The 20,477-nt window shown below is 34.9% G+C and overlaps 2 protein-coding genes across 2 annotated transcripts; both read right to left on the reverse strand.

Moving 5' to 3' along the window:
- Window positions 1-3,798: 3,798 nt before the first annotated feature.
- Window positions 3,799-4,771, reverse strand: LOC104244714 (uncharacterized). The gene is made up of 3 exons (XM_070166080.1): window positions 4,613-4,771; window positions 4,374-4,507; window positions 3,799-4,300 (listed from the first exon to the last, which is right to left on the reverse strand). Exons 1-3 carry the CDS (start codon window positions 4,769-4,771, stop codon window positions 3,799-3,801), a joined length of 795 nt encoding a protein of 264 aa, XP_070022181.1.
- A 2,168-nt stretch (window positions 4,772-6,939) lies between these two features.
- LOC104244710 (proteasome subunit beta type-1-like) lies at window positions 6,940-19,162 on the reverse strand. The gene is made up of 7 exons (XM_009800184.2): window positions 18,911-19,162; window positions 18,730-18,837; window positions 10,993-11,074; window positions 8,964-9,093; window positions 8,726-8,868; window positions 7,511-7,597; window positions 6,940-7,206 (listed from the first exon to the last, which is right to left on the reverse strand). The coding sequence occupies exons 1-7, from the start codon at window positions 18,955-18,957 to the stop codon at window positions 7,132-7,134; spliced, it is 672 nt and encodes a 223-aa protein (XP_009798486.1). The 5' UTR covers window positions 18,958-19,162; the 3' UTR covers window positions 6,940-7,131.
- Window positions 19,163-20,477: the final 1,315 nt, after the last annotated feature.

The following is a 20,477-nucleotide window of genomic DNA, read 5'->3' on the forward strand; positions in this document are numbered from 1 at the left end:
GAGCAAGGCATGTGGTAGATGGACCATTTCCCACACGAGCATAACCTTGTAGATTCATTTACAGTATGTACATTATTCCCTCGATTTCGATGGATAGCAGTGCGAACTTCAAAAACATTTCTTTTGTTATCATACTGCAAAAATGAATGCCAATGTGCTCGCCATCTGTATTTCTCAAATCTCTTCATCGGCACTAGTATAAAATCAACACCCCTTTCCATCAATGACGTTGCAGCTGCATACCTCTCAACAAACCTCTCCGCCATCTGCTTGAATGACATCCGTACCATGCCCGTGACAGGCAATCCTCTTGCGAACTTCAATAACCCGTTGAAAAACTCTGACACATTTGTAGTTAGAGTTCCCCAACGTCTGCCACCATCCGCATGTAAAGTCCACTTTTCAGGGTCATGCCGCATTAACCAACGATAGGCTGCCTCGTCTTCTTGCCTAATAGATTCCATGTGCCTCCGAAATTTATGTTGTTTGTGGTCTGTTGCTGCCATCCACATCAAATCATGCAGATCCTTGTTGGGATATGCCTTCTGGAAATTGGCTTTAAAGTGCCTCACACAGTAACGGTGGTAGGCATAAGGTTTTTGCCACGCAGACAAGTTTTCCACAGAACTTAAGATACCACCGTGCCGATCATATATTAGACAAATACCGGAATGTTGTTTGACAATGTGCTCTTTCAAGTGGTTCAAAAACAACGTCCAAATCTTTTGGCTTTCATTGGCACAAATAGCATGTAACACCCCAAAATTTTTACAATATTTGCATTCTTGATTGAGCATTTTTTTTATAACGAGGAAATATTTTACTTTGCACTTCCTAAATATAGAATGGTCAATATATGAAAATTTCTTACTTTAGGTTGTGTTAATATTGGCAATGAAGTTCCATGGTGTTGCTATATGTAACACTTAATATTATTTTGACGAGTTGTTAGTAAATATAGTATATAATTAAGTTTTGGGTTTCCAACCTTTTGTATTTATCTAAGAATATTTAGTAGTTGGGGAACCATTTTATTTCATATTTATCCATAAACTCCCTATTCTTTTACTCTTCATAAACAAAGAAGAATAACTATCTACCTCTCTCTCTTTCTATCTCTATCTTTCTATCTCTATCTCTCTATCTCTATCTCTCTCTCTCCTCCGTAAGAACAAGAAGCTGAAGTTTCATCAAAAAAACAAAACCATGGATTTCTACTAAATCAACGCACAAAATTCGTTTTTGGTGAAGATCAAGTTGCTCCTCTTGGTAAGTTTCTAAACTCGTTTTTATACTAGACATCTACTAGTATTTTCTACATATCATTTTGTACAGAGCTCCGATTTAAGTGATCCAGGACTTTATGGAAAGATATTTCATAAATATATAATTTTTATGAAGGAAACAAAATCTAGTTTTGTTGGTATATACCTGAAAAGGGTCAAAAAGTACAGGACAGGTGCTGCCCAGATTTTCAGTTCTTGAAATACTCCATGTACTGCTGTTAGTAATCTTAGCATAACGTTTTGTTAAAAATTGATATGGTGGTGATTCAAGATGTTCTGAAACGGTAAGACATAAATCTACAACTTTTGTGAAGACTATAAAGTCTAGTTTGTCCGTATAGATCTTCAAAACTGAGTCACAACTCGGAATAGTGATACTGTCCAGAATTTCTGTTTCAAACGTTTTTGGGTAATTTTCACCAATATCATGTTTAGTTGACTTGTTAAATCACTTAACTTATTTAGATAATTGATTATATATTTAAGGTATATAAACCCTTGAAAAAAATCAAAGGGGGAGTGTTTGAGGAAGTGGACAGATTTGGTTTGTTTACGGCGTAGACGATTCGAACGTCCCCAAGTTGTGATTGAACTGTTTTGTGGTAAAATACCAAGGTTTGTGTATAAACTTGTACTCGTTTTGCTTGCTGGAAATATGTTGAAATAACCTGATATATTATTTTTCTTGTCTTCGAATTATATTGTTATATTCGGATTATATCAAGTCTTGTAAGAAATTTGCTAAATCGCCCATTCGTACGGATTGTTTGATCATTTTGCATTCTTGTTGGGACTTTTTCCTTCTTGTGGCAGTGACTTGGTCACTCACTTGGCATGCCTCTTGATTCGTATCTTTTGTCATCTTGACTTTGGATTTGTAGTTCGTCTTGGATTATGGAATTTGTCCGTGTTAAGTACGAACTAGGAAGCCATTTTTAATATGGTTCTTGATTCTCTTGTCTATTGGGTTTTGACCCTACTTAATTTGGGGCTTCGGTCCATCTTGATATCTGATTATGCTTAGTGTGATGGCATGACGTACATATTGGGCGAAAAATGGATATTTGGTATACTTCCTTAAATTGATAGTATACACTTTCTAGACTCTTGAACATTGTTATTGATATTTGGAAACACTTCAAAGTTTGATATTGGTATGTTTGATATATTTGTTCACTTGTTTTAAATTATGTTAAATTGAGCTAACTATGACTGAAAAGGGGAATTGGAGAATTTAATGACTTCAAGCCTAAAGTTTATACACCACTAAGCTTTATGCTTAGCGATAGTTGTTTTCTATCGTAGGAAATGTTCGGGATGAAATCTGAAGATGGCCAGGGTGAAGTAGTCTCTTTGGGAGAATTTATGGAGATCACATTTGCATATGCACCTTGGTTTGCATAGTTTTGGGACGTGTACATGATATACATGATATATATATATATATATATATATATATATGTCACACTTATGTTATTTGGAGGCTTGTTGGATTTTAAAGACCAAAATCTTGTAGCTTGAATTTGTAACCTATTTTATTGTATTAGGGTGTTTTAATAACTCAAGACTTGTAATATGCTGAATTTACACTTTCTCTTGTAAATATGTAGAAAAGGAGAAAACTAGTTTCCTTTGTTTTTTATATATACCCGATAGTTTGAAATTTATGTACAATATAAACTTGCGGTGATTTTGAATGATTGTATAAATTAGTTAGGAAGTTGCTTTAATCTGTTAATGTTTTGACATTGTATTTCATTTAAAATAAAATTATGGTGTATTTTTAAAAATATATATATATTGCACTTTCAACCTTTTCGCATGGACCTACTTCCGCTACTAAAATTATTCTAAATATTTTTATTAATATCTCTTTTAATATTTTGTAAGTAGGAAATTAGATTTGTTTTCCTAAGTAGTACCCTCCCAAAGGGGTTGCTACATAGCAAAAGCTAGAGGAAATATATGTCCATTAGCATCTACTGCCACGGCTATCAATAGCTTGATATCGTACTTTCCATAGACATGAGTGTTTTCTATGGATATTATGGGCCGACAATGCGAAAAACCATCAATTGTTGGTTTAAACGCCCAGAACACGTAATTGAATATATATTCTGGTTTACCCGGACTCCGCTCAAGCTTCCATTCAACAACCATCCTGGGGTTAAAGTACTGCAGTGCGGCCATGTACCTGGGCAGAGCTGCAAATGACTTATCCTAGTTACCATAGACTATTTCAAACGCTCGTTTGAGCCCGAGATATGCCTTTTCTTTTGGTAATGGTATGGCCATGTTCTTGGTGGACTGATGTAATGCACTCTTTGATTTTATACCTTATGGACGCTTCGATGTGTGGAATAAGGACAAGAGAAATCAAGTCAATATCCAAGTTGAAGTGATTCCCGTTGAATGTGTCCATTTCGCATGTGTGGGTGGGAATGTATTTACCCACTTTCCACAGACCTGTCTTCTTCTTGCTCGCACGCAACATCCAATCACATGGACAAAATCACCTGCGACAAACAACCTTGTATACAACCGGACTTGACTCACATACCGCCATCTCACGACACTCTTTTACATTGTGCATTTTACAAGACCTGTTTACACGCGCTTTATCATGAAAAAGCATGCCCTTTGCCAGCACCGTTGGTCTAGACTCATCCCACATTGCTATCCGAATTTCATCAAAATCCTTTGTGAGAGCTTCCACTTCCGGCATGCTTGGATAGTTATCAAGGTAAGGAATCTCCCTTGAATGAAACGGCAGTTGGGACTCGTACACACTTCGTCTAGGGGGTGGAGCATACTCTCTGGTCGAATCAGGTCCTTCCTTTTCATCCTCCTCATCACCATCCTCACAAGGAAAGGGTGTATCGTCTCCAGATTCATCAGCATTGTTGTCGTAATCACTGTTCTCTTCCTCACTCTGTGCATCTGCCAGATCCCGATTTAATACGTCATCTTCGGGTAATTGAGTGAGTACATGTGGTTCAACTTGCTCGTTTTCACTGCACAATCAACAAAATAATAAGCTACTGAAATTAATAAATACTTTCCATATAGCTGTATCACTTCACTTACAAGTCGTAATGTGATGAAATTCCATGATGGACATTTTTATTTAGGTGATGACTACCGGATGGACCACCATGATCCAACATACCAAAACTATGCTTGGGTTCATAATTTGTAAAATTCATATCTGGTCGGTACCCCTGTTAAATGTATGAGCGTTAATACAAATTCAATACAACAAAAATGTAGAATCGTAACACAAAGGAAAATTAAAGTTTACCACTCGTCTTGTGAATTAGGAAAACAGGGGGTGATAAGTTTAAATCAAGGAAAACTCTTTCATCCAGAACTTGTCCGGAAAAAACTGCTCCAGAATAACCACTCGATGACTGGGGGTTATCCGGAACCTGTCCGGCAACCTCATTGTTGGGAACATCTTCGACCTTGACGTACATATCCAACATTTTGATTACAAGAAATTCCCGATATTCATCCGGAGTCCTCAGAAAATCCCTCAAAGTTTCATCATCGTAGATGTTTAACTCCGAGTAAAAAGCATACCCTTGCGGAGTGACGGAATACGGATATCTTCCGATTACTTTAAGTATCACTCGGTGTTTCCTCACACTCATTTTTTTGCATAACAACGATATCAATTTATCGTACTCCATTGTAAGTGGTAATTTAACATGGCCCCGTGGAGATAAACTATACCTCACTGAGTTATTCTCCATCACAACTTCACCCTTTCCCCCCCCCCCCCCAATATAATGAAACTCTTATTCTACGCTCTTCAGACATTACGAAAAAATGCTTGAGAATTTAACAACAAGAAAAGATTGAATGGGAGTTGGAATTTTTTGTGAATGGATTTTCCTAAAAACCTAACCCCCTTTATATAGGAAATGTGCGAGCCGGGGGGGGGGTTGAATTTTTTTATGTATAGTGCTCTTTGAATATACGCTATACATATTTCAATTATTGGTCACTTAACTTATTGGTGGGCCCATATTAGGGGTATAGCGTGTTGTATTTGTACGCTATATATAGCGTGAAAGTACAGCACGCTATACCTGTGTCAGTAAATGTCAGTATATATAACGCTAAATCACACCACGCTATATCTTAACGGCAAAAGTTACTGTTAAGGTATAGCGTGGTGTGATTTAGCGTTATATATATAAATGTAACTTTTTTTTACACCTATTTGTGTATCTTTTGTCCCAAAAGACAACGAAAAGGTTCCGGACTCAAACAAGAAAAACCAAAACCAAGTTAGTTTGGGTTGAAACTAGTCAATTTCTGAAACCAATATAAATTAGAATATTAATCCAAACAAGGTAAAAGAATTAAATAATGCTGCTTTGTACTCTTGTATACATGGATAGGACAGCAGAACTTACATAAATAAGGAAAAACTTATTATAGTAAATAATAATCGATCTCAGCCGGGGAGGAAGGGGAAGCTATAGGTGTGCTGGTAAGTAAAACGACCGTTGGATATATTAAATGAAGTACTTTATAGCGTCTGAGGCTGACACTTGTCCATATACACAATTGTATGAGCTCTAAAATTTCTATAAAAGGAACCTAAAGTGGTCCAAATTGTGACAAGCAGAAATTCATGATCGTGCTTTTAATAAATTATACCTAGTGGGACAACATAAATCCATGAGAAAAATATGAAGTATATTCGAAAATGCCCCTTTGTCTCCATTCATCAAATAAAAATATTGAACAGATGTTTGAACCAGATGAGGTCAAACTACAACAGCATTAGCATGCCAACCTTTTCCGTAAAAAGTTGCACTTTAGATGTAGAATACCACCGTTTTGATTAGGAATTTAGGATAGGCGTGGGATTACATAGTGCTATTTGTGGAGAAAGATCCTTTTCGGTCTCAATCCAAACCTAATTCCAGGTCATCTCTCTTTTCTAGTATTGTTATTTCAACATCACAAACAGCTGGCAATATGCTCAAACTGAGGCATCAGAAGAAAGGTTAATTTTTAAAAGAAAAAATAGCATTTCATGGACAAAAAAGTACGCACCCAGACAATATTTGGTTGAAGTTGAGTCTTGACTCTACTTAAAATCTGAAGAAAGGTCATAAAAATTTTAAGAGAGTATTAACTGCTTATTCCAGCCAAATTAGGGGACAGAAAAGAAAGATCGGGCTTACCAATCATCCCTTAAAACTAGTACTCCTACATACATGCAAGCAACCAGTTAACAACAAAAAGAGCAAAATATAAACATGATTAAACCATGACCTGATATTTCCTGTGTATGATCAGCGTCCAGACACTAATATCAATACACTTGCATATATATCATCATTTCGAAAGAGACGTTAGCCAAATGTCAGAAGATACAGAATTGAGCCTTCCATAATAATTTAAGGAAACAGAAGCACCATTCTGATCCCAAAGCTTGTCCACTGTACATACCAATTTGAGCCAAAAAGTTTCCTTTCTTATGAAAGCTTACCAGATAATTAAAATCCACTTTGGAAGAAGCCCCACAGATAGTTTCCCAAGGACACCACTTGGCAGGAGAAGCTGACAACGAATACCACCAACCCCTCTGAAGTCTGAACCTCTTACCTCCTTTGTCAAACAAAATTACTACTAGTTTAAACTGCCAATCTTTTTAATAAATTAGTAAAATATTTTATAATACGAAATTCAGTTCATTAATGATAAAAAATTAACAACTGATGGGCAATGATCTACAGAAATATCTGGTGGAGTTAACTGTCTACACACAATCTCGCCTTACAAGCTAAATGAAACAAGAAACTCAGGAACGAGACACAAGAAATTAATCTTTCCTCAGATCCATTTCTTCCCTACGAATGCCATCAGCATTTAATACGACTATCTCCAGCCTGTCACCCTGCAATTAAGCGGAGCAAATTATTCAGAAATATAGGCTGATAGTAAAAGCTTTTTCCTAATAATGTGAAACAAAGTTTCACCAGTCAACTAAGTATATAGGAAAAGACCACCTAAATATTTCACCACTTAACAGGTATTTGTGAAACATATAAAGCAAAGCCAAAGTAGGGGCTGGAGGGGAGGGGAGAAAAAGGGAAAGGCAATTGGATGTTTAGTCGTGCTTAATGAACCCAAAGTCCAAGAAGTAAACGAATTTGAATTCTACAACAGATTGCCTAAAAGGCATCATATAAATGACTTACAGTGTATATATCCCTTTCTGTTGCTGAAGCGAAACATGTCTTAACTAAATCAATGGCTTCTGATTCGGAAAGTGGAGTAACAGCATCCTGTGGAGGTCATGGAATCTTCATTAGGAAGAGAGCATCTTTTTATCTTTCTCCTCATTTTTTAGGAGAATATCCAATGTTTCATCTATGTGAGAGAAAATTTGAACAGATTAAAGTAGAAAGAATTACAAGAAAATACACATGACTTCACACCATAACAAAACAATGACCCATATTTTTAAGTTTTACCCTACCTAGCCCATATTGTACATATTTTGAAAGCATTAGCAAATTCAAAATCTGTGTTTTTACAACCATTGCTTCTAAAAGTTATGGAGTTAAATCTCACAACCATTCCTTCACTCTCTTCTTGTTACATCTTCTACATATGCTTCAAAGGGCCGTGTATTTTCTGCTTTTCCCCCCTATTTGCAATGTCAAAAAATTGAAGAGTAGAAGCCTACCATTGAAGGCCAGTCAAAGCTTTGCTTTAGAAAATAGGATTTTCTGAGTTTGTTAGTTATTTGAATTGGGTGTTGTTCTAATTGGTTGAAAATATCAAAAGGAGTTAAAAATTTAAATTTGAAGTGATTTGGAGTAGATTTTAACAAGATTTGAGTTAAATTTCAGAAAAGACGCAAGGTAGAAGACGAAGTCAGCTTTTTGTATAATTTTGTATAATCTTGTATAATAGTGTATAAGCACATCTTATACACCTTTATACAAGCGTCTGTAGACGAACTTCTTCCACGATTTTCACTTACAATTCTTGTTCAAAACCAGTCCAAATCTCCATTAAATGACTTCAAATTTTATATACAACCTCATTATACTATTTCTAACAATTCTAAATAACACACACTCTAAATTTCTTATAAAATCAAATTCAAAATTTAAACCCACATATTTAAGCTTGTTAAAAATCTAATTTTCACCACCCAAATGGATTTGGTTTGTTGAACTAATATTTGAGTCACAGTTACTGATTCAAAAATTATTTTAAAAGCTTGAGCAATCTTTTTTAGAAATTAAATAGTAATTTCGAGAATCTATTGGAGTTGAATATTGAGTATTAACCTATTATTTTTGGGTTAGTTGGTTGTAAATTGAAAAATGGGCTATAAAATTGAAAAGTAGGGAGTCCAGTTGTTCTTATGTGAAATTTTCTCATTAAAGCATGGACCAAACCTTGGCAGGCAGCAAGAGAGGGCTGGGAGACTTCAGTTGGTTGTCCAGGAAAGGCATGATCAGAGTTGAACCAGAACCTTGAGAGCTGTAGCCAACCCTCTCATATGATCCAACAGCATCATATGTGAAGACACATCCCTTTCCTACAAGATTTATGGATGATATTATATAAGCTGCTTACCAGCAAACACTACAAATAAATAACCCGAAGAGAACATTTCCACCGATAACCGATTACCTTCATTGTCAAGGCCACCTAGAACATTGAACGAATAGTAGGGGAAGAAACGTTTGTAGTATAGCGTGTTTGAAAGCAGCTGGCCCATAGCTGGACAGCTCATCTGCTTATTGTGCTGATGCTGGTAGATCTATTTTCAAATAACAAACATCAGAACGTCATATCCGATATCTCATTAAGGATGTAAATGCTAATAGGGGATTGTAATACAACCAGATTATAATGTGAGGCAAAATTACAAGTGATTGCACCTTTACTTTGCAAAATTAAACAACATTAAGCAGCTTCGAAATTACTCCTCCCCTCCTCCCATGCTTCAATGCAAAATGGTTTACCATGGTGAATAAAATTGCTTTTCTAAGACTGTAAATATATAAAGGGAAGTGGTGTTCAAGGATCCTGCTATGAGAATTTCATTGCATTAGTAAACTATTATCCTAATTAGAGTTTAAGCTGCACTTGCCTGCTCTACAGTTATTGGACTAATTTTTATTTTCCTTTGTAGTCTTTTACTTAAGTACTCGCTTTTTATGATTCCTGAAAACTCAAATACAATACAAATTAGATCAAATTTAACTTTTCATTCACTCACTTATGGGCTAATTCTTTGTTAAAAAGTAAGCCAAACTTCACATGTAATTACATAACAACCTACCTATGAACCACATCCTGCATTAAGCAAACACCAGACACAATCCCAAGCAAGTCAATTTTCCGACCTTTTTCCAATTTGCAAACCATAGATATATTTTGGTAATTATCCATGGAACTGTAACTATTAGTTCCATGGAACTGTAATGCTTGTATCTTGCATTTGATACGGACAGAACCAAAAGTGGAACAAAAAAATTTCAAAGACAAAAACATTGGCTTAAACATATCAATAAGCTATAATAAGTAACCAGCTCAAATCAATTTTTCTTCGGGAAAGATAATCAATCCATTTCATAATACAATTAACATTTAAGTATGGAACACTAAATTTCCACATTTACTAGAGCTTTTTGTTTTTTATATTTGAATTTTCTGTATTTTCTACAGTTGTTATAAAGTGATAAAACTAAATAAAAATGAAAAGTAACAACTAAAGAAATATTAAAAAGAAAAACATTATACAGTTTATGCTTGTGGGCAAATGAATTTTCAGTCTAATCCAAAACTTCTTGTACCCTATTCAATACCTTCGTCAGTCCAATCCAAAATTTCCCCTTAAAAAGAAGAAAGAAAGAAGGAAAACCAGACCCCACAACAACATCTCAATACCGTACTAGTCGGGGCGGCATATGAATCCTCACCTTCCATTTCGCTTCATTCGGACAATTTCATTCCAACAACAATAAGTATGCCTCAGTCTCAAACAAGTTGGGGCGAATAAAGCATGGCACCATGACTAAGCCTTAATGCTGGTGTCGCCAACATGTACCTTTTGCTTCTATTATATTTTACTTTTTCCCCCTAAATTTGCATGTATTTCGAGGGATTTTAGGTCTTTCGAGATAAGTTCCTTCAATCTAATATAGGTCTATCTCGTCCCTTTTTAATACCTTCTATCTCCATCTTTACACCTATGGACCAATCTATGTAAACCATGACCAAAACCATTTCAAACGATTTTATCCTCTATGTGTGCAACTTGCATCTTTTGTAAGATTCGATCTTTTCTGATCTTGTATTTCCTTTAAACACGAAGAGCTTTAATTTATGGATTCATTTTTATACCCCCCCCCCCCTCCTGCCAAACAATCATTTCCTCCCGCTAAATTTATTTTAAATCTAATGTATCAGACTATGGCCTCTATTGCTGTCTTTCTACCACATAATGTGATCTCTTTTCATATAATAAAGCAAGCACATAATGCAACCTAACAATCAGTACTGTTGTTCTCAACAAGCCCATCTGCTCCCACATGAAAAGATCAGATAGCACAAACAGGTGAAGCGCACTGAAAGTTAATACGACGACAGCTTGCATGCTCCCTACCTAACTGTCTGAAGAAAAAAGGATTAGCAAAAAACTTCAGTATTTTACCAGATGCCTAGCTGCCAAAACCTTTTGCAAAGCTCTCACGTCAGCTTGAAATCCTGAAGACGCCAGCACACATTTATCCGCTCTACATAGTCAGATAGTTAACACACAAGGCTGGTGTATTAGAAAAAGGTTTGCGTGTAAAGATAGGAGAGAAACCAATTAGTATCATGACATAAAGTGAAGAAAATTACATCTACGGCATATCCTTTTAATTCATTCTATCATGCTAAAATTCATAGGCAGAGACCTGGTATCTAACTTTATTGTTTATCCTGGAAGTGCAACCATTGCTGCACTCTCTCCCTCCCATGCCAGAGGCACATATAGGGTAGTGGGTTTCTCAATCCGCTTCTCAAAAGGATTTACTATATGCATGGTAGTAAGCAAATACAGTTTTTACGTACTAAAGGTAGAATACATCTACATTACTATAAAAGTGGGAACCCTATAACTAAAAAGTCAAATTACTTAAATGCCCTTCTAAATTAACTAATTTTTCTACTCTTTAAAAATATAACGTCAAATCAAGAACAGGCAGATCTAATTGCCATTGGACGCATCCCTTCGGCATCAGCTGCCAAAAGATATGAGATGGAAATGTTTACAAATATTGCAATTATTACTTCATGATATAAAAGTCCCCCGTACTTATAGCATTCAATTTCTAGCAGTAGTATTAAAATGAATTCAAAAGAAAATTACTACTTTAATTGCCTTGACATTGTCTTGTGCTAAATATATAAATATAAATTTTAATATTACTGTTTAATTTGTCCATTGTTAGTGCCTCTAACTCTTTAGCTGTGTAAGTTTTAGCCGAGTTATAGTTGAGTGGGTAAAACAAAAAACATACAACCATGTCTTATATATACTACATGAGTCTTGGAAATATTGTTGAATCATTTTCTCAATATGTAATATTTCAACATTAGATTTGCATAGTTCATAGTTTAATATACTTTCAAGAGTATGATAGAAAAGTCACGATGGTTGCTTGCGACAAATGAAGGGCATCAGATGGATTTCAAGGCGAGATCTTTATATTTGCCTTAAATACGGTTGCTATTTCTTGTTGTAGGTCTTAGCATTCTGATCTGCATCAGTTTGAAATCCAAGAGAGGATAGAAACATGTAAGCTTTGGTCTATGATTCTAGGCAGAGGCGGACCTATGTGGTGAGGTGAGGGGTCTCGATATATATATATATATATATGGGACACCTTAAATATTTTAAGTGTGCCCCCAGAAACAAAGAGGCGGATGGGTGAAGTGGTTGATTTGTGGCCTTAAATTCCTAACTTTGCTGGGGACGTATGTTCGAAACCCCCTTTGGCCCTTTAGTTTTTTTTCCCCTCCTTTCTATTTTTATTCTTTGAGTACAATATAATTTATATTTAATAGCAAATTGCTTTATCTTTTACTTTTATCTCTTTTTTTTAATTCAATTATAATTTAGTACTAATATATAATAGTTAACTTTATTAATATTTTAGTTCTTTGATTACAATATAATTTATATTTAATAGCAAATTATTTTTTTTACTTTTATGTTCTTTTTTATTTCATTATAGTTTAGTACTAATACACAATAGTCAACTTAATTAATTTTATTCATTTTCTTCCCATAGCACTCATTTTGCGAAGAAATCTCTGTTTCTCTTATATAGAAGAAATTTCTGTTTCTCTTTATATATATATTCGATATTTTTTTTCTTCTTTAGAATTTTATCGCTGGTGATTAGCATACAGTGGTGCCCCCATAGCGCTCAAATCCTGGGTCCGCCTCTGATTCTAGGGGATGAATCAAGGAGAATCTAGCAACAAAATCAGGCATTTCCATAACTTTACTTATTATTTATTTATTATATTCTGACTTTGTATTTTTGATGAAACACAATCGATATAAATGTTAGGATACATGATATCTTTATGACGATCTTGAAATACATGTTTATTGTATTTAAGAATGAATTAGTTAATATTAAAATTAACTTCATTATTTTATTACTAAATTAAAAGTCGTTAGTTGACGTTTATTATTGTTACATGTACAGTCAGACCTCTCTATATCAGCATTCTTATATAATAGCACTTCGCTATAGAAGCCAAATTTTTTCGGAACCAAATCTCATGTTCTATTATAATATATGTTTTCTATAACAACAATTCGCTATAACATCCAAAAATATCCGAAACAAACGAGGTTGTTATAGAGAGGTTTGACTGTATAAGAGTACGTGAAAATATAGTTTCATAGTGGGAAATGATCTAAAATATTTTATTTGGAAGGATCTTGTGCCTATACTTGAAAGTTGTTTTGTTATGAGATTAAATAATGTTGATATTTTTGGATATTATTTTAAAATTGGCGACTTTTGTGAATTTGGCGTCTCTTAAGAGAAGCATAATCCATTACTCCCTCCGTTTCAATTTAGATGATGTAGTTTCACTTGGCACAAAGTTAAGGAAAAAAGAAGACTTTTGAAATATGTGGTCCTAAAAGCTCGAGGGGCAAAATATTTGTGGGGCCATGATATTTTTGTGGCTATAAAAGCTTTTCATTAAGGTAAAAGTGGGTAAAATAAAAAATTTAAATTGTTTCAAATATAGAAATGTGTTTTTTTTAACGGACTAATAAGGAAAGTGTGTCATCTAAATTAAAACAGATGGAGCAATATTTAGCATTATATGCTTGACCATAATTTTGTATTTCGAAATGTATACTTCCACCATGAGAAAGAAGCATTGTCAAACTATGTTAACTTCAGTTGTGCTTCAAGTGACATATTCAAGTTCTTTAGATATTAAATGACCTATGAAATTGCGTTTAAATGATGAACTTGGAGAATAAATTAATACTTTAGCATGAAAAGATAAGAAACCCCAAACTTGTTTAGAACACCGGCGTAATAATAGTAATTATTGTAACGTCAAAAAAAGAAAGAAGGACATTAATTGTCAAAACAATCTCAAAGTAATATTTTTGAATTAATCACTAAATAAGATATTTCAAATTAAATATTCAGCTACTTAACCTTATAAAGTTTTTTTGTGCAATATTAAATTCCTAACTTAATCGATTATGTTTTATACATTTACTTTAATGAAGATATTAGCAGCTTATGTTTCAGCCTGTTTTACCATTGCACCACATTCACATATTATTCTGTTTGTCTTAAGTTAATTGTCTCTTTGCAATGGATTTTCAAACTATGGTATTAGATTGGATCATTGGAACCAACACATGAATCTAATTAAATTTTAATTTTTCATCTTTGTAGGTTCAGGCGATATCCAATTATTTGACCCTGATATACAAGCCATTATATGATGAAGATCCATGTTAATCATTCAAAAAATCTTGTACGTACTTTATTCTTTATTTATTTAAAATTTTGTTTTATTAATTTGATATTATTTTATTAAATCGTGTACTATATGACTCGGCATACACGTGCAACGCACGTGCCGAGAAACTAGTTTTACATAAAAGACGAACCGTGTTGCAGAGATCAAGTGGGTTCAAAAGAAGCCACAAGTTTGAACTTGGTATTGCCTCATGCTAACTTTTATTTTATGTAGTGACCAAACCTCGTCAAGCAAACAAGTAAAACAGAACTGCAAATAGTCCACACATGACTCATCAAAACAGAAATGCAATCCAGATTTGCATACTGATCTTTTGTGCACTCCCTTTTTCTCCTTTGCCAACCAGCACTCTCCCACCCCTTGGTCCAGCCTATACCTGTTAATCGGGCCGGGCTGGCCTGTTCATAACCCGGTTAGACCCAGTTCAGCCCAAGTCAGCCCGGTACTGTAGGGGATGGAGACGGGCTGGGAAGGGTTGGGCGGGGAGACGGGCTTGGACGAACAAAATTTTGGTAACTGGTGCACCGGAACCCGGTTACCCGTTATCGGATTTTTACCGGGCTATAGCCCGGTTACCGTTACAAAAAATTTTATTTTATTTTTTAAATTTCTGGACCGTTGCCAACGGTCAAATTCAAAAATGACCATTGGGCAACGGCCCTTTTTGCAGAAATGGCCATTTCGGCCTACCCCCTTGAGAAAATAGCCCCCCACCCTCTAATAATTGATAAATTACAATTTTAACCTTTTAAAACTATAAATAGCCCCCCTTCTTCTTCATTTTTCTCACAATTTACTCTCTTACTACTCTAATTCTCTCTTGATAATATTGATTATTGCTCTTTAATTCTCATTTACTTATTATTTCAAATTTCATCAAATATTTAGTTTAGCCACTACAAAATTATTATTATCAAATATCAAGTATTCAAGTGAAGTGTGGTATCACGTATAGGTCTATCAACTGAAGTTTGATATCAAATTTAGTGTGACATCCGGAATCCCGGTACACTCGTTGCATCTCTTTCTCTTCTTTGGTGTATATTTTTATTTTATTATTTAGAATTATTAATTTAATTTACTTAATAGATATATTAAGAGCAGCCAAAATAGCGTGCACTAGTAGGGGCGGTAGTAGCAAGAGTAAAACTTCTAAAAAATCAAGAGGTGGTGTTGGTTCTTCTAGTAGCTTTACACATATTTCTGAAAGTTCACCTGAAAATTTAAATGTAAATTATGAGCGACTTCAAGAAAATTATGGTATAGATGATAATTTAGATGATATTCAATCACCTGATAATCTTGAAACATCACCAGCTACACCTAGTAATGCTAGTCAAACTCAAAATATTAGGGGTGGAGGTCATGGTAATACAAGTAGGCCTCCCCTCCCTATTAAGAAGAATCGAAGATTAAGAAGTGTTGGAATTTTTTTGAAAGAGTTGAAAAAGATAAAAATTATGTAAGATGTAAAATTTGTAAGGAAGTTTATAAACATGAGACCGGAGGTAAGGGAGGGGGAACGGTATTCCTAGAAGTACTTGTAGAGCTGATATCTTTAGGCTTTTTGGACAATATCATACATATATCCGTTATTTGTTCGTCAGTCTTTCTTGTAGAGTTTCTCTTACTTCTGATATTGGCCGTATTGTAAGTGGAAATGATTATTTGACTGTTACATGCCATTGGATATATCATAATTTTTGTATGCAAAAACATATTATTACTTTTAAATATGACGAAGATCAAAGCCATACCGGTGCATTTATAAATAATACAATCCATGAAGTTGCTATATTTTATAATCTTGCAAAAAAAGTTTTGCGTATGTCATTTGATAATGCTTCTAACAACAATGTTGCTATTACAATATTAAAATTGCATCTACACCCCCCACTTCTTGAAACATTTCATGTTAGATGTGCATGTCATATTTATAATTTAATTGTGAAGGGTGGCCTTGAATTATTTAGAGATGAGATCACTTTAGTTAGAAGAGTTGTTGGTGTAATTCAAGGAAATAATAGAAGTGTTAGATTAAATGCATTTAGGGAAAAATGTGTACAATATGGACTAAACCAAGACTCATGCCTCAAGAAATAGCTACTAGGTGGAATTATACTTATTTATTCTTAAAATGTTGTTATAAATATAAAATGCCTATAACTGAAGTTGCTAATTCTCATTGTACCAATCCTAACCGTTTGTTAACATCTAGAACTTGGGATGCCATCGAAGATGTTGTAAAAAATTTACAAAAATTTTATGTGGCTACACTTGAGTTTTCTGGAGCTTGTTATCCTACTATTGCAAATGGTTTAGTTCATATTGCTGAAATTTCTCTTTTACTCCATAATTTGAAGAAGAAAGAAGGATATACTTCTGTTGTTGAATCTATGCTAGATAAATTTAAAAAATATCTACCCAATTCCCCCTATTTACCTAATTGGTGCTATTTTAAACCCTTCTATCAAAATGGCCACTTGTCGTCAATTAATCACTGCTTTATATGTTTATATGGATATTGGACCAACTGAAACTCCTTATATTGAAACGTATTTCTGATCTACGCAAACATTTACAAACTTATTATAATTATTATGCTAACATTGTTGATGTTTTTGCTGCTGTACATGCAAATATTCCTTCAAGTTCAGTTTCAACATCTGGGACCGGTGCTTTGGATGATAATGATGATGTTGAAGATTATTTGATTTGGTCTACACTAGGAGAGCATCAACAAACCAGTAGCAGGAATATTGATGAACTCCAATTCTACTTGCAAAAGTCACCAGAGCCCCGCACAAAGGAATTTCTACCGCTAGGTCGGTGGAGGAGCAACTCAAATCAATTTCCTGTTCTTTTGGCCATGACTCGAGACGTGATAAATGTGTCGATTTCAACAGTCGCATCAGAGAGCGCATTTAGCCAAGCAAGGAAGCAACTAGGAGATACTTGTCATTCATTGGGAAACAACGCTTTGGAAATTCTAGTGTGCTTCGGAGATTGAATAAGATCAGAACGACGAAATCAAGAGCGTGAAGAGGTAGATGAAGCGGAGGACCAAGAAATTGGAGATATAATGGTTTATGGTTCCGATTCAAGTAATGCCGGAAACCAAGAACCTCATGTTGACATGGATGAACTTACAAAAATGATGCAAAGCATGTGATGTACTCTTTCTTATTTTTTATAATTGTTGCAAATTTTTAATTTGCAAGTTCAAAAATAAAAAAATCAAATATAGAACTTGCAAATTCATTTGAAGTATTATTTATTATTCAATGAAAATATAAAATGAAAGCTTTCGGAGTTTGATCCTTACATATTGCCTATTGGTCTTATTAAATAATTTTTTTAGCCACTTACTTTCAAATTTCAATTTTAAAGTTAGTGCTAGTTAGAAGAGTTGTTGGTGTAATTAAAGTTTAATTCTAAGCCTTAAAAGTTTGCAAACACTTAAGTATCAATAGCATTGAATAAGAAAAACAAAATATACTTTAAAAAAAAAAAAATAGCCCGGCGCGGTCCGGACCTATTAAGCCCGAACCCTGACGGGCCCAAAAAACCCAAAATATCCCAGCCCGTAACAGCCCGGAACCCAGCCCACTAACCAGCTCGGAACGATAACTGGACGGGCTGTTTTTTTCCGTGTCCAGCCCAGAACAGCCCGCCCGATTAACTATTAACACCTCTAGTCCAGCCTCCTCTCCTTCTCAATTGTCTAGCATCACCTAAATGAGATTAGTTCTCTTCTTTTCTTTGTATTATAATATAATAATTATAATTTTAAGTAAATAGTTATGGCTTGAAGTGATGGTTCTTTGTTAGTCTTTTTTTTTTATAAAAAAAATTAAATAATAGTTTGGTTCATTCACTTGATACGGAAACAGCAACAATTTGAATAATTTGCTAGCAGTTAAAATAGATTTTTTGCTAAATATTTACTACTCCATGTATTAACAGTTTACTCATATTCAACCAACACAAAATAACTTCATTTTATCCAAGTATTTAAGCAAAGAAAAAGAAAAGGAGAAGGCAGACAATTGCTTTGAGGCCACATTATTAACGGAAAAAGGTAAAGCCATGCCCAGTGCCACTCCAATTGCTACTAGTGTTCTCCCCTATTCCAAAGCTTATGATAAAATTGTGCAGTATAGAAGGCCTACTTTTACTATCTACGGAAACACCAAACTAACTAGGCTTCCAATTACCAACCAAACTTAATTTTTCGAGATTGCAATGCATTGACTCCAACAATCAAATATATAATGCAGTATATAAGCTGTGATTAGCCTATTCCGTAATATTAACCAGCTCAACGGAACAAAAAACAAGTTAGTAACTGAAACAAAAAAAAACGTACAGTTTAATGATCTTGGAGTAATCGCGAGTAAGAATGTTGTAGCCAGTGGACATGCGAGTATCTGCTGCAATTACACAGTAATCTGCTCCTGCTACTGCCACGCACGTTCTGCAAAGTGGTACGGATAGGACATAAGCACCGACATGGACAAGGGAAACAATAGTAATTAATGAAACATTACCCGCCATTGTTGTCATAAGGAGACCAGTTGACTTGCTGTTTCGGCATGGTGATTCGTTGAGAGAGAGAGAGCTAGGGCTGAAGAAGAAGATTGAATTTGAAGAAAGAGGGAAGAACTGATGATTCGTCTTCAACAAGTCATCGACTCTACGCAGTAAGATGGGCTTATTATTAGAAGGCCCCCGACTACTTCCTCATTAGGCCCAATGTTCTGTCCATGAAGCAAACAGGGGTCAATAGTAAAAGACCACCCAAAGAAGTGTCATATTTCTGCAATTTTTTGCTTTTTTTAAGTACGTACGTTACCAATATTTGGAATATATCAAAAATTATTTGTTAAACAGTGTTTGTTATAATTTGGTCCATTTATTTCTTGTATACTCTTCAATTTCAATTTTAACTCAACTACTCTTTTTCATTAACTTAACCAAATACTTTGTGTTTGGACATTGTCCGTTCACGTGGAAAATTGAAGACTTGGATTTTTTAGTGTGAAACTATTATTTCATCTAAAATGTACTATTCAGAACTAGACACTAGAGATTGCAATACCACCTTCAAACCTTCATGCAACAACTCATTCAAAACCCAGACATTGATCTGGGAAATTTCATTCCCCCAAAACCTCTCGATATAACCAATGAATACGATAGGGCAAATACCTTCTTTCAAAAACAAACTCCTAGCTTACGAAATGATGGCAGATTCTGGGACAATACACCTCGAAAACAACGCCAACCAAGTTGAATCCCCACCCTCTTGCTCAACCCAACCTATGGAGGAAGAAAAGATTGAGGAAGAAGATTTAACTACACTGAACACCAAAGGCATCAAACACATCCATTTTAACAGATGAAGATTGAAGCCGTATGTACTCTTCATGGAAACACTCCCTAATTATTAAACTAATTGGGAAGCGTATACAATACCAATATCTAATGGAGAAAATCATCAAACTATGAAAACCCACAAAGCCATTCCTCCTGATCGACCTAGGCCATGACTACTTTGTGATATTCACTAAGGAAGAAAACAAGATCCAAGCCCTACAAAATGGTCCTTGGTTCATTAATGGTCACTACCTATCAGTTACATAATTGGAACCAAACTTTGTAGCATGAAAAGAAAAACATATTCACACGGCCGCATGGGTACGCCTACCATAACTACCTGCGGAATTCTATGATGGAGTAATACTAAGTAAGATTGGGAATTCTATTAGAAAGTTTCTAAAGGTGGATGCATGCACCAGTGCAACACTAAGGGATCGCTATGCAAGATTATATATTGAGATTCCACTAGAGAATCTGGTCCAACCTAGCATTCTAATTGGATCTCACCTCCAACAACTATCATATGAAGGGAAAAACATTTATGCAAAAATGTGGTCGGCTAGGACACACTAACACCTCCTGCCCATACATCCCAAAAATCCCAGTAGTCATGGAAATTCAAAAGCCATACGACGAACATCCTCTACCAAATGATAAGTGGCACACTGTCTCCTTCACGAAGAGAAGAAACTCCAACAAATACAATAATACAGAGAAGCTTCACTCCGTACAAAA

The sequence above is a fragment of the Nicotiana sylvestris genome, chromosome 2 (assembly GCF_000393655.2).
Source record: "Nicotiana sylvestris chromosome 2, ASM39365v2, whole genome shotgun sequence".
Classification (NCBI taxonomy): Eukaryota; Viridiplantae; Streptophyta; class Magnoliopsida; order Solanales; family Solanaceae; genus Nicotiana; species Nicotiana sylvestris.